At 46.9% G+C, this 14940-nt stretch overlaps 1 protein-coding gene across 2 annotated transcripts in view; it reads left to right on the top strand.

Moving 5' to 3' along the window:
• LOC119955096 (cystine/glutamate transporter-like) overlaps window positions 1-14940 on the top strand; it is an 83988-nt gene that overhangs the window by 39467 nt on the left and 29581 nt on the right. For both annotated transcript variants that reach the window (XM_038780968.1, XM_038780967.1), the window contains exons 6-8: window positions 4195-4239; window positions 13585-13708; window positions 14732-14835. In XM_038780968.1, the coding sequence (XP_038636896.1) occupies window positions 4195-4239; window positions 13585-13708; window positions 14732-14835 (273 nt within the window). The remainder of the gene's footprint in view (window positions 1-4194; window positions 4240-13584; window positions 13709-14731; window positions 14836-14940) is intronic.

Genomic DNA, 14940 nt, shown 5'->3' with positions numbered 1-14940 from the left:
TTATGCCACTGGTGTATTCTTGAAGTTGGGTAACCTCTGCTATATTTTTTGGTCAGGAACTAATCTTCTCTTGGGTAAATCTTCACCATGCTCTGTCTGGTGAACAATGATAGCAATTGTTAACTTGTCCACATATTAAATAATAATAAACACTACCCCAATCCGGCCAGAACCAGATTCAATCACATTCTGAAAGGTAAAGCGATAGTGTACTAGCCCATTACATGTGTGAGATGTAATGTTTTCAACTGTCGTAAATCCTGATTAGTGCCTGTTGGATCATTGGGGAGGAATTTCTGAAACGTGTTCAGGAGAATATCCTTAACTGTGTGTCCTCTGATCAACTAGAAAGGAGGTCTCACTGAATCTGGTTCAGGTGAATGAGATGGACAAAATATGAGAGAATATCATAGGATTTACAGTACAGGCCATTCGGCCCATCGGGTTTGCACCAGCTCCTGGAAAGCGCACCCTACTTAAGCCCACACCTCCACCCTATCCCCGTAACCCAGTAACCCCACCTAACCTTTTTGGACATTTAAGGGCAGTTTAGCCTGCACATGTTTAGACTGTGGGAGGAAACCGGAGCACCCGGAGGAATCGCACGCAGACACAGGGAGAACGTGTAGACTCCGCACAGACAGTGACCCAAGCCAGGAATCGAACCTGGGACCCTGGAGCTGTGAATCAATGGTGCTAACCACTGTGCTACCTTGCCGTGGTCATCATACCATAAGGATAGATTAGTAATGGAGAAAAGAAAAGAATAATGTAAGATAACATTTCTAAATTGGAAGAGGTCTAATTTCAATAAGATGAGAGGGGATCTAACCAGGATAAAGCGGAACAGAGATTCAGTGGAAAAACTGTAACTGAACAATGGGTGAACATTAAGGAAGAGATGCTTCAAGTACACACTAGTTATAATCCAACAATAGGGAAAGATAGGGTAACTGGAATTTCCTCCCTAACCTCTCTGCCTCTGTTCCTAACTTTCCTCCTTTAAGCAATTTTTGTAAACCTATTGCTTTAACCAAGGTTTTGATCATCTGGCCCAGTATCTCCTTATGTAGTGATGTCATATCTCGATTTACAATGCTCCGTGAAGCACCTTGGGACATTTCATGATGTTAAAGGTGCAATATAAATGGAAGTTTTTGTTGTGGTGTTTGAATTAAAGCCAGGATTCCTTGAATTATGAAAACATGCTGAAACAAAACAGAGGGGGCGAAATTCTCCGCCCCCCACGACGGGTGGGAGAATAGCGGGAGGGCCTTCCCGACATTTTTCCCGCCCTCCCGCTATTCTCCCCCCCCCCCCCCCCCCCCCCCCCCGCCGAAGTCCCGACCCGAATCGCTGCCGCCGTTTTTTTACGGCCGGCAGCGATTCTCAGCTGTTAGATGGGCCGAAGTCCCAGCCCTTTACGCCGTTTTTACGAACGGCAAACACACCTGGTCTTGCCGTTCGTAAAAACGGCGTGACTAACTCGCTATTAATAACCATGGCACCGATTGGCACGGCCGTACCACGGCCGTGCCAAGGGTGCCATGGGCCCGCGGTCGGTGGGCATCGATCGCGGGCAGCGGGCCCGATGCCCGCGCACTACTTGTCTTTCCGCCGCCCCGCAGTATCCATTCGCGGGGCGGCTCAGGGGCAATCCGGCCCGCGCATGCGCGGGTTTCGCGCAAAACGCGATGACGTCACCCGCGCATGCGCGGGTTGGAGTCTTCCAAACTGCGCATGCGCGGCTGACGTCATATGACGCGTCAGCCGGCGCTAACTCCGGCAAGCGGGCTTAACGATTTTCGTTAAGTCCGTCTTGCCGGAGCCTACGGCGTCGGGCTGCTAGCCCCGACCGGGGACCAGAATCGGTCCCCGGTCGGGAAGGGGCGCGCTGCCGTAAAACCTGCCCGGGTTTTACGCCAGCTTTACGATTTCTCCCGTTTTGGGAGAATCGCGCCCAGGGTGTATGACGCAGGTTAGTCAAATTACACAAGCAGGCAGGGGTTGGCTAAATACCATAGTTGAGAGGGGAAGTGAAGAGAAAAATAAGACGGGCAATGGGAGAATATGCAAATATAAAGACAGTTAACATGAAGGGATTTGAAAATCCTGGACTTATAAATAAATAATAGTACGTAAGGCATAGGGTGGGCCGATTAGGAATAACGAAGATGGTATATGCTTAGAGGTGCCAGGCAAGGCTAGAATACCTAATGAGTACCTTCTGTTGGTATTTACTGAGGAAGAGGGTGCTGACAAAATATTGTTAAAAGCGGTAATGGTAAAGAGGACAAATGGGATGGAAATTGATGGCAGGATGTATTAGAAAGGATGGCTATGCTTAGAGTAGATAAGTTGACTCATTGGGAAGGCTTGCATCCCATGTTGCTAAGCGAAGTGGCAGTTGAGATACGGAAAGGACTTGCCATAATCATTCAACATTTGCTAGGCACAGGTGCCAGCTGATTGGAAAATGGCACATATGACCCCCTTGTACAAGAAAGCAAATGGTATGCTGGCCTTTATTGCAAGGGGATTGGAGTGCAGGAATAAAGAAGTCTTATTACCTTGTTACCTTTGTACATGGCTTTGGTGAGGCTACATCTGGAATACTGTGTGCAGTTTAAAGATGCCTATATTTACATTGGAGGCAGTACAGTGAAGGTTCAGTTTAGAAGAATAAGAGGTGATCTAATTGAAGCATGCACAAGGTTATGAAGGACCTTGACAGGTAGATTCTGACAGGTTGTTCCCACGGGTTCGGGAATCTAAAACTAGACAGTACAGTTTCAGGACAATGGGCTGATCATTTAAGATCAGGATGAGCAGAAATTTCTTCACTCAGCGTTGTGAATCTTGGGAATTCTCCACCCTAGGAGCTTGTGAGTGCACCTGCATGAATATGTTTAAGGCTGGGATAGACAAACGTTTGGTCTTACAGGGAATCAAGGGATATGGGAAGTGAGTGGGAGCGTGCAGCTGAAGCCAAAGATCAGCCATGATCATATTGAATGGTGCAATTAGCCATATGGTCTTCTCCTGCTTCTATTTCTTATGTTCTTAAGAAAGAACTGTCCTTGCGCCCTATTAGCTACAGGTTGGTAACTTTAAGATAGTGGTGGGTAAGGTTTTACAAGAAAAACAAAAATTAACAGGTATTTGGAGAATTTTGAGTTCATTCAGGAGAGCCAGCATATATTTGTGAAAGGTAAATCATATTTTACTAATTGAATTGAATTGAATTTTATGATGAAGTAACAGATGAAGGGAATACAGTGGACATTGTCTATCTGGACTTTAATTTGCCCTTGGATCTATTTAGGTCCATAAGTGGCAAGTTAATGTATTTTACCCGCAGAGCCCACACCAGTTGGGAAGGCAGACTACGGGACCATATTAAATGACTCCAAGAAATGGTGACGCAAAACTTTCTGAGACGGGGGCATCGATCACAGAATAATTGCCTGTCCTGTATAAATATGACCAATAGTGCAATATTTTTCTATCATCCTGGGCATCCTATGCATTCTTTAGTGAGCAGTTTACAGCAGTGGTGGACAACTGTTAACCTTGGGCCATACACGGGCAGCACGGTGGCCTAGTGGTTAGCACAACCGCCTCACGGCGCTGAGGTCCCAGGTTCGATCCCAGCTCTGGTTCACTGTCCGTGTGGAGTTTGCACATTCTCCCCGTGTCTGCGTGGGTTTCACCCCCACAACCCAAAAATGTGCACAGTAGGTGGATTGGCCATGCTAAATTGCCCCTTAATTGGAAAAAATAATTGGGTAATCTAAATTTTAAAAAAAAACCTTGGGCCATACTAACCCATACATGGCTAGGAATCACAACTCAAGTTCAATTTGTAAGAGATTCATTGTGCTTATAGAAACTATCGCCAAGCCAGATAAACAATTCAAAACTGTTCAAGACAAGCCTGAATTATAACCATTCATGTGTACTACCAGTTGAAATGAGTACAATTGGTATGTGTGAACAAGTAAAACATGTATGAACAGATAGTGTGAGGGGCATGTGAGTGATGTGTGTTAACTCAGTAAAGAATATGCGATTGATGTGTTTGTCAATAGCTGAAGGGTACTAAACTGTTGTGTTTATGGTGAGATGTAATAATTGTATGCTAATGCTTCTTAAAATTGAAAATTGCAATCAATTCTGAATTTCTGCTTTTAGGTTTTATATGAACTTTGTCAGAGAGGAGATAATTAACCCGGAAAGGTATGTGTTGCAATTGTATCAAAACCAATAGCAAATACATAATTCTATAATTCTTCCATCAGGTGTACATGGGTTTAAACCACACACCAGCATTTAATCTCTCTCATTTAAACCCAATGATCTTTCAGAAAAGAAGCATTAAGCCAAGGTTCAGCCTGACTATTTAGGTGAATACAGAAGACCCCATGGCATTATTGGAAGGGAAACTAGGGATTTCTCTCAGAGTTATGGCTAACGTTTGCCCTCAATTAAATATCATAGAAAGCAAATTTATCTTACTTTGAATAATAAATAAATTTGAATTTATCTTACTTATTTTGTCTTTGGGAGTTTGTTGAGGATAGAGTGGCTATGGGCCCTGACAACACCCCAGCAGCAGTACTGAAGATTTGTGTTCCAGGACCAATCGCGGCCCTAGCCAAGTTGGTTCAGTACAACTACAACACTGTTATCTCCCTGACAGATTTTACATGGTACAACTATAAAACATTTTATTCAATGTACATAAGAGCCGAAGTAAGGCGAGAGTGGCTGCCCTTTTACATTAATGCGGCATTTGACTGAGTGGGGTTTCAAGGAGCCCTAGCAAAATTGAAGTCAATGAGAATCAGTGTGGTGGGGGAGAGAATTCTCTGCTGATTGGAGTCATATACCTACCATAGAAGAGGGGCCCAGAGTTTTCGGATGACCGTGGTTTCCTGTCCCACCATAGTGGGTGAGTAGATTGCCACTGATAAGGCTGAATTGCTGCCATCTAACACCCCAAAAAGTGTTAATTAACTGGGGGTGGGACTTCCGCCTTTCACTCTGGAGGTAGTCCACCTCAGAGAGCTTCCAGCCAATCGGGCAGCTCTCGAGTGCCGGAAGCTGCAGTAGACAGGACTGGGACTGCAAGCAGTCCCCAGAGTTTAACTGGAGAGGTGTGGCGTAGCGGTATTGTCACTGGGTTTGTAATCCAGAGAGCTAGGGTTATGGTCTGGAGATCTGGGTTCGAATCCCACCATGCTATTTGAATTCAATAAAAAGTCTGGAATTAAAAGTCTAATGATGGTCATGAAACAATTATCGATACTGGTAAAAACCCAACTAGCTCACCAATGCCCTTTAGGGAAGGCAATCTGCCACCCTTATCTGGTCTAGCCTATGTGTGACTCCAGACACACAGCAATGTGGCTGAGTCTTAAATGTCCTCTGAAATAGCAAACCTCAGGCACTTGGGCGTGGACAATAAATGCTTTCTCAGCAAGCGAGACCCACATCCCCTGAATACATTTTTTTGAAACTACCAACTCCACCCCCACCACCACCATCCCAAACTCCTCCTGCTAGAGTGGGAATTAGGGCTCAGTGGAAAGTGGCCCTTCAGTGGTTATTAATTGGCAACAAAGGTCTCAATTGAGACAAGTGCAGGGGCACCAGCCTAGGCCTTTCCCATCTCACCATAATATTGCAGGAGGTTAGGGTGGGGGAGAGGCTATGCAAGTTTTAAAACCACTCCCACCAACAAACCTGTCAGCCAGGAAACGTAAAATTCTGCCCAAGATGATAAATTATCTCACTGCCAGGACATCACGGCAGGAATTCCTCAGGATAGTGTCCTAGGCCCAGGGGCTGCTTCATTAATGGTCTTCCCTCCATCCTAAGATCAAAAGTGGGGGATGTTGGCTGATGATTGTGCCTCCTGGCTCCCCAAAACCATATCCACCATCAACAAGGCACATGCCAGGAGCGTGATGAAATATTCTCCACTCCCTGGATGAGTGCAACTCCAGCAACACTCAAAAAGCTCAATACTATCCAGGACAAAGCAGCCCGCTAAATTGGCACCCAATCCACTACTTTAAACAGTAACTTCCTCCATCAGTGACACACAGTGGCAGCAGTAATGGGAAAATCATGATCTGCAAAATCCCCTCCAAGCCACACACTGTCATTAGGTCAAAATCCTGGAATTTTCTCCCTAACAGCATTGTGGGTGATATACACACACCACTGTGTATATCTGCAGTGGTTCAAAAAAACAGTTCACCTTCTCAAGGGCAAAAAGTGATGGGAAACAAATGCTGATTTTGGTAATAAAGCTCACATCCCATGAACGAATAAAAAAAAACTGATTGCCACACAACTGCCTAACAGCAAAAGAGGTGACAATGTTCTGCGACATCCTGAGATAATGAAACACGCTACATAAATGGAATGGTTTCTCTCTTTATTCTTAAACTTTGTCAATAAGACTCCTGGGCCAGTAGTTAACACAGGTTTATAACTGTATGAATGCCGGCCTAAATACTGAGCAAAATTATAAACCTAAGATCCTAACACCAGAACGGGAATCACCAGGCCACGTTAAAGGGAACAGCCATCGAGAATAAATGTTTCCCTAATTTCTTTTGATAGAAATCACAGGATAGAACAATGTAAATCACATTGAAGTAATCATTTTGGGAAACATGACATTCATAGAATAAAGAATAAAGAACAAAGAAAAGTGCAGCGCAGGCACAGGCCCTTCGACCCTCCAAGCACGTGCCGACATGCTGCCCGTCTAAACTAAAATCTTCTACACTTCCAGGATCCATATCCCTCTATTCCCATCCTATTCATATATTTGTCAAGATGCCTCTTAAACGTCACTATTGTCCCTGCTTCCACCAGCTCCTCCGGCAGCGAGTTCCAGTCACCCACTACCCTCTGTGTAAAAAACTTGCCTCGTACATCTACTCTATACCTTGCCCCTTGCTCCTTAAACCTATGCCCCCTAGTAATTGACCCCTCTATCCTGGGGAAAAGTCTCTGACTATCCACTCTGTCTATGCTCCTCATAATTTTGCAGACCTCTATCAGGTCGCCCCTTAACCCCCGTCGTTCCAGTGAGAACAAACCGAGTTTATTCAACCTCTCACCATAGCTAATGCCCTCCATATCATACAGCATCCTGGTAAATCTTTTCTGCACCCTCTCTAAAGCCTCCACATCCTTCTGGTAGTGTGGCGACCAGAATTAAACACTATACTCCAAGTGTGGCCTAACTTCTGTTCTATACAACTGCAACATGACTTGCCAAATTTTATACTCAATGCCCCGGCCAATGAAGGCAAGCATGCCGTATGCCTTCTTGACTACCTTCCCCACCTGTGTTGCCCCTTTCAGTGACTTGTGGACCTGTACCCCTAGATCTCTCTGCCTGTCAATACTCTTGAGGGTTCTACCATTCACTGTATATTCCCTACCTGTATTAGACCTTCTAAAATGCATTACCTCACATTTGTCCTGATTAAACTCCATCTGCCATTTCTCTGCCCAAGTATCCAAACAATCTAAGTCCTGCTGTATCCTCTGACAGTCCTCATTGCTATCCGCAATTCCACCAACCTTTGTGTCGTCCGCAAACTTACTAATCAGACCAGTTACATTTCCTCCAATTCATTTATATATACTACGAACAGCAAAGGTCCCAGCACTGATCCCTGTGGAACACCACTAGTCACAACCCTCCAATCAGAAAAGCATCCTTCCATTGCTTCTCTCTGCCTTCTATGACCTAGCCAGTTCTGTATCTAGCTTGCCAGCTCACCTCTGATCCCATGTGACTTCACCTTTTGTACCAGTCTGCCATGAGGGACCTTACTGAAGTCCATATAGACAACATCCACTGCCCTACCTGCATCAATCGTCTTTGTGATCGCCTCAAAAAACTCTGTCAAGTTAGTAAGACATGATCTCCCCTTCACAAAACCATGCTGCCTTTTGCTAATACGTCCACTTGCTTCCAAATGGGAGTAGATCCTGTCTCGAAGAATTCCCTCCAGTAAATTCCCTACCACCGACGTAAGGCTCACCGGCCTGTAGTTTCCTGGATTATCCTTGCTACTCTTCTTAAACAAAGGAACAACATTGGCTATTCTCCAGTCCTCCGGAACATCACCTGAAGACAGTGAGGATCCAAAGATTTCTGTCAAGGCCTCAGCAATTTCCTCTCTTGCCTCCTTCAGTATTCTGGGGTCTTATCCACTTTAATATTTTTCAAGACGCCCAACACCTCGTCTTTTTGGATCTCAATGTGACCCAGACTATGTACACATCCTTCTCCAGACTTAACACCACCAATTACTTTGCTTTGGTGAATACTGATGCAAAGTATTCATTTAGTACCTCGCCCATTTCCTATGGCTCCACACATAGATTTCCTCCCCTGTCCTTCAGTGGGCCAACCCTTTCCCTGGCTACCCTCTTGCTTTTTATGTACGTGTAAAAAGCCTTAGGATTTTCCTTAACCCTATTTGCCAATGATTTTTTGTGACCCCTTTTAGCCCCCCTGACTCCTTGCTTAAGTTCCTTCTTACTTTCCTTATATTCCATACAGGCTTCATCTGTTCCCAGCCTTCTAGCCTGACAAATGCCTCCTTTTTCTTGTTGACAAGGCCTACAATATCTCTCGTTATCCAAGGTTCCCAAAATTTGCCATATTTATCCTTCTTCCTCACCGGAACATGCTGGTCCTGAATTCCTTTCAACTGACATTTGAAAGCCTCCCAAATGTCAGATGTTGATTTACCCTCAAACATCCGCCCCCAATCTAGGTTCTTCAGTTCCCGCCTAATATTGTTCTAATTAGCCTTCCCCCAATTTAGCACATTCACCCTAGGACCACTCTTATCCTTGTCCAACAGCACTTTAAAACTTACTGAATTGTGGTCACTCTTCCCGAAATGGTCCCCTACAGAAACTTCTACTACCTGGCCAGGCTCATTCCCCAATACCAGGTCCAGTATAGCCCCTTCCCTAGTTGGACTATCTACATATCGTTTTAAGAAGCTCCCCTGGATGCTCCTTACAAACTCAGCCCCATCCAAGCCCGTAGATCTACATGACTCCCAGTCAATATTGGGGAGGTTGAAGTCTCCCATCGCAACAACCCTGTTGTTTTTACTCATTTCCAAAATCTGTCTACCTATCTGCTCCTCTATCTCCCGCTGGCTGTTGGGAGGCCTGTAGTAAACCCCCCAACATTGTGACTGCACCCTTCTTATTCCTTCTCTACCCATATAGCCTCACTGCCCTCTGAGATGTCCTGCTACATCTGTGATATTCTCCCTAACCAATAGCGCAACTCCTCCACCCCTTTTACATCCCCCTCTATCCCGCCTGAAACATCTAAATCCTGGAACGTTTAGCTACAAATCCTGTCCTTCCCTCAACCTCGTCTCTGTAATGGCAACAACATCATTGTTCCAAGTACTAATCCAAGCTCTAAGTTCATCTGCCTTACATGTTATACTTCTTGAATTAAAACATGTGCACTTCAGGCTACCAGTCCTGCTGTTTTCAGCAACATCTCCCTGCCTGCTCTTCCTCAGAGCCATATTGGCCCTATTCCCTAGTTCTCCCTCACGTTTTTCACCTTCTGACCTATTGCTACGGTACCCACCCCACTGCCATACTAGTTTAAACCCTCCCGTGCGACACCAGCAAATCTTGCAGCCAGGATATTTATGCCTCTCCAGTTTAGATGCAACCCATCCTTCTTATACAGGTCACACCTGCCCCGGAAGAGCTACCAGTGGTCCAGATAACTGAAACCTTCCCTCCTACACCAGCTGGTTAGCCAAGTGTTTAGCTGCTCTGTCTTCCTATTTCTAGCCTCACTGGCATGTGGCACAGGGAGTAATTCCGAGATTACAACCTTAGAGGTCCTGTCTTTTAACTTTCTGGCTACCTCCCTGAACTCCTGCTGCAGGACCTCATGTCCCTTCCTGCCTATGTCGTTAGTACCAATATGTACAATGACAGCTGCCTGTTTGCCCTCCCCCTTCAGGATGCCCGCTACCCGTTCGGAGACATACTGGACCCTGGCACCAGGGAGGCAACATACCATCCTGGAGTCTCTTTCCCGTCCACAGAAACGCCTATCTGTGCCCCTGACTATTGAGTCCCCTATGACTATTGTTCTTCTGCGCTTTGACCCTCCCTGTTGAACATCTGAGCCAGCCTTGGTGCCACTGCTCTGGCTGCTGCTGTTTTCCCCTGATAGGCTATTCCTCCCCGACAGTATCCAAAGTATACCTGTTCGAGAGGGGGACAACCACAGGGGATTCCTGCACTGACTGCCTGCCCCTTCTGGTGGTCACCATCTCTCTGCCTGCACCTTGGGTGTGACCATATTTATATAACTGCTATCTATGATGCTTTCCGCCACCTGCATGCTCCTAAGTGCATCCAACTGCTGCTCCAACACAACCACGCGGTCTGTGAGGAGCCGCAGTTCGGTGCACCTTCTGCATATGTAGCCACCCGGGACGCTGGAAGCCTCCCGGACCTGCCACATCTCACAGGCAGAGCACTGCACCCCTCTGACTGACATTAATAAATAAAATAGGGTGAAAGTAATATATTCATTGGGGTGAATTCTCTGCCTCCCCAGCCGAGTGTTTCTTGGCGACGAATCCGGCCGGCAGAGAATCCCGCCGGCAGAGAATCCCGCCGGCAGAGAATCCCGCCGGCAGAGAATCCCACCCCCTGCAGCCGGGAATCCCGCAGGCGGGGTGTGCTGCTGGCGGAGAGGAGAATCCCGCCGGCAGAGAATCCCTCCCTGTGCAGCCGGGAATCCCGCAGGCGGGGTGTGCTGCTGGCGGAGTGGAGAATCCCGCCGGCAGAGAATCCCGCCCCATGCAGCCGGGAATCCTGCAGGCGGGGTGTGCTGCTGGCGGAGTGGAGAATCCCGCCGGCAGAGAATCCCGGAAGCAGAGAATCCCGGAAGCAGAGAATCCCGCCCTGTGCAGCCGGGAATCCCGCAGGCGGGGTGTGCTGCTGGTGGAATGGCGAATCACCCTGATGCCTCTCTCACAAAGAGATAAATGTTGGACTGTTTTTCTGAAGATACATTGTAAACAAGTGAATGTTTCTCAATCTATTGGCTCAGAAGCAAATTGAAAGTCCCTGTTTGTTTTATTTTATTATCTTTTATGATGGATTTCATCCCCCCCATTAAATTATTCCTGCCTCTTGCCTCCCCCCGCCCCCAACACACACACACACACATCATTCCAATTGCTCCACTATGTCCAATATCTTTTACCCTTTGGCCAATTCGAAAACTGCCTCCAGGAGAATTGTGCTGCTGATTTCACTGCTGGCAAGCCTCAGCTCTGGACCCATATTCAGCCCCAACATCAAGATCCCAAACCCAGAGAAAAATCCAACACCTTTGGCCAACAGAAAATGATCAACCTCTGTTTTACAGGTAACATTGGAAGAGAGTTCCAAACTGCTGCCACTCTTTGAGTGAAGAAGTGTGATGTGACCATCAATTCACACGACACGTGGTTGGAAGTGAACAGTGGTTTTAATAGTCTTACAACAGAGCCTGCCTGCGACGAGATGAACTGGCAGACAGGCTCACGACTGCCAAGCTTTATACTTCCGGTTAGTGGGAGGAGCCATGGGCGGAGCCCAGTACAAACTCCTCACCTCCCCCTATGGGCAGAGCCGCGCAACTGCTCGTATACCAAGCTTACATAGACACAGTACATCATATATAATTTCAGTGTGAATTACACGGACTGTGATTCACCACATTCACCCCCTGTAAAAACATTGAGTCCAGCGGGGGTGATGTGTCTACAAAATCCAAATTACGAGTTACAAGTTACAATTTACAGGTTATAAATCACAAATTAAGTCGATCCGGCGGCCGAGTCGTCCTCTGGGATCGACGAAGCACCGGGGTTGCAGCCTCTTCTGGTGGCTGGGCGGGGGCGATCGGCGAGGTGACCATGGCGGACTCCGGGGGTGATTCGGTCAGAGCTTCATATCTGACTGGTTCAACTGGTGACGGGGAGCGCCGGAAACCCAAGGGCGCGGGGGCGTGGAGCACGGGCACCGGAACTGCAGGCGTGGGAGCTACGGCGCGGGGAGTTGGGAGGGGTATAGTGTGAGGGGTATGTCAGCGGCGGTGGTGTCGGAGTTGGATCCTGCAGGTGCCGGGTCCCGGAGGGAAACAGTGTCCTGACGGCCGTCAGGGTACTCTATAAATGCGTAGTGTGGGTTTGAATGGGGAAGGAGCACTCTCTCTACGAGTGGGTCAGTTTTGTGAGTCTGGACGTGCTTCCAGAGGAGAACCGGGCCCGGTGTCTTCAACCATGCTGGGAGCGAAACCCCCATGGTAGTGCCCCTGGAAAAAACAAATAGCCGCTTGTGAGGGGTCTGGTTGTTGGTCGTACGTAGGAGGGACCTAATAGCATGGAGCGCGTCGGGGAGGACTTCCTGCCAATGGGAAGTCGGGAGCTTCCTGGACCGGAGGGCCAGTAGGATGGTCTTCCAGACCGTCGCGTTCTCCCTCTCCACTTTTCACAGTAACTTCATTGAAATCTACTCGTGACAATAAGCGATTTTCATTTCATTTCACCTGCCCGTTCCCCCTGGGGTTGTAGCTGGTAGTCCTGCTCGAGGCAATGCCCTTTTCGAGCAGGTACTGATGCAGCTCGTCGCTCATAAAGGACGAACCCCTGTCGCTGTGTACATAGCTGGGGAAACCAAACAGGGTGAAGATACTATGCAGGGCCCTAATGACTGTGTGGGAGGTCATATCGGGGCACAGGATAGCAAAGGGAAAGTGAGAGAACTCGTCAATGACGTTCAGGAAGTACACATTCCTATTGGTCGAGGAGAGTCGCCCTTTGAAGTCAATAGCGAGGCGTTCAAAGGGCCGGGAGGCCTTGACCAGGTGGGCCCTGTCTGGTCTATAGATGTGCGGTTTGCAGTCCGCACAGATCGGGCAGTCCCTGGTGATGGCTTTTACCTCCTCAGTGGAGAAAGGGAGATTTCGGGCTTTGACGTAGTGGGCGAGCCGGGTGACCCCCGGGTGGCAGAGGTCATTGTGGATAGCTTTCAGGCGGTCGTCTTGCGCGTGGGAGGAGCCATGGGTGGAGCCATGGGCAGAGCCAAGGGTGGAGCCCAGTACAAACTCCTCATCTCCCCCTATGGGCAGAGCCGCACAACTGCTCATATACCGAGCTTACATAGACACAGTACATCATATATAATGACAGTGTGAATTACACGGACTGTGATTCACCACAAAGTGTTTCCTAATTTCTGAGACATGGGAGGGCCCCCCCCCCCCCCCCCCCCCCAGATTCTACAGCCCAAATTAGCAGAAACAGGGAGAAAGCAGCCAGCATAGGCATCTCACTAATGTTACATGTTGTGACAAGCTTAAGTACTTTTCTCAATACCTATGGAAATGTGTGTATACTTATTCTTTCCAGGTGGCATTGCCCTTCACTTCATCATCACGTATACTTTCAAATGAGCTTTAAGTCTCTGGTTATGTATTGTGTTTTGTAGGACTATTCCTCTGGCGATTATCTCCTCTCTGATTATTGTTACGACACTCTACCTGCTTGTAAATGTGGCTTACTACACTGTATTGACAGCAGATGATGTGATTGCATCTGCCGCAGTAGCTGTGGTAGGTAACCAAGAAAACTCACTATAATTTATTTTTATCTTATATTATTTTCCTCCTGGTCAATTCTTATTGTGAATTTTGAACTCCACTTGTTTGAATATTTAATTACCAGGGAAAGAAAGAAGTATCCCCTTGTTAGGTAAATATCTGAACACAACTGTTTTCCCTCATTCTGCCTATTCTGAGGTCCAGGACAGTGATATGACCCGGACAACAAGGTTAGCCCACATCTGCCACTTGTTGGCCTGATAGGCCTGGTTTTATCTGGTGTATCAGTAGCCAATGCTCTGGCAGGCCTCAAAGGCTAGAGGTGCAGGAACTTCCCACCAAGAGAGTCCCTAACCTGGCCAGCCCCCTCCTTCACCATTGATTCTCCCAACATCACCAGAAGAAATTCTGGGGCGAGGTTAGGATCTGGCATTTCAGGCTAATTTTATTTGTAGCTCTTTCTTTGCATTTTCACCAGAGCTACAGTGGGACTGCACCATGAATTCCCTGCTCCCATTTCTCTAAAAAGACAAATAGTGAGACAAAGGTCATTAGAACAGAAAAAGGACATAAAATGAAAAGGCACTAAGCAAAACCATAATTTGAGCAAATATTTTCTTTCACAGCATTGTCTCAACCAACCAGTGTAACCCACTCTATCCTTACATCCTCCATCATTTCCTTTAGTCCCCTGAATGTGAATTTTTGTAGACCCAGCCCTCCCCTTTCCCATTGTTAACAGAGGGATTTTCAGATGGAATTCCCTTCCTAACCCCTCTAAATTCCACAAGAATCCAAACTCTTGTTTGAAATAAGCTGAATGAGCCAAATGATGAGAAGGTCCTTTGTCCCACACTTCAGTCTTAAGAAGGAGAATGTTCTGTAAAATTTAGATGCTTGTTCTGACCGTCTACTCTCGATAAACCATTTGTTTGTGAAAAACAGCCTGTGAGTCAATTGGTCAACATTTCAGTGAAATTCTACGGGAGGGAAGCTGTTTCCAAATAATAATTCTGAACTTTTTGTTTGATTTAGACCTTTGGAGATCGGACCATGAAAGGCTTCTCCTTCGTGATTCAAATTCTTGTTGCACTGTCGTGTCTTGGGGCAATAACTGGAGGACTATTTGCTGCTTCCAGGTAATATTGAAGGTATATGTGGGACTTAATGATAACTACAATAATAAGATGCTTCCCTTAAACCATCAATCAAAACAGGGCAGCGGGTTACTTATTGTACTGCCA

The sequence above is a fragment of the Scyliorhinus canicula genome, chromosome 20, assembly GCF_902713615.1.
Source record: "Scyliorhinus canicula chromosome 20, sScyCan1.1, whole genome shotgun sequence".
NCBI classification, from domain to species: domain Eukaryota; kingdom Metazoa; phylum Chordata; class Chondrichthyes; order Carcharhiniformes; family Scyliorhinidae; genus Scyliorhinus; species Scyliorhinus canicula.
The sequence above is the reverse complement of the archived record's forward strand: the minus strand, read 5'-3'. Positions and strand labels throughout refer to the sequence as shown.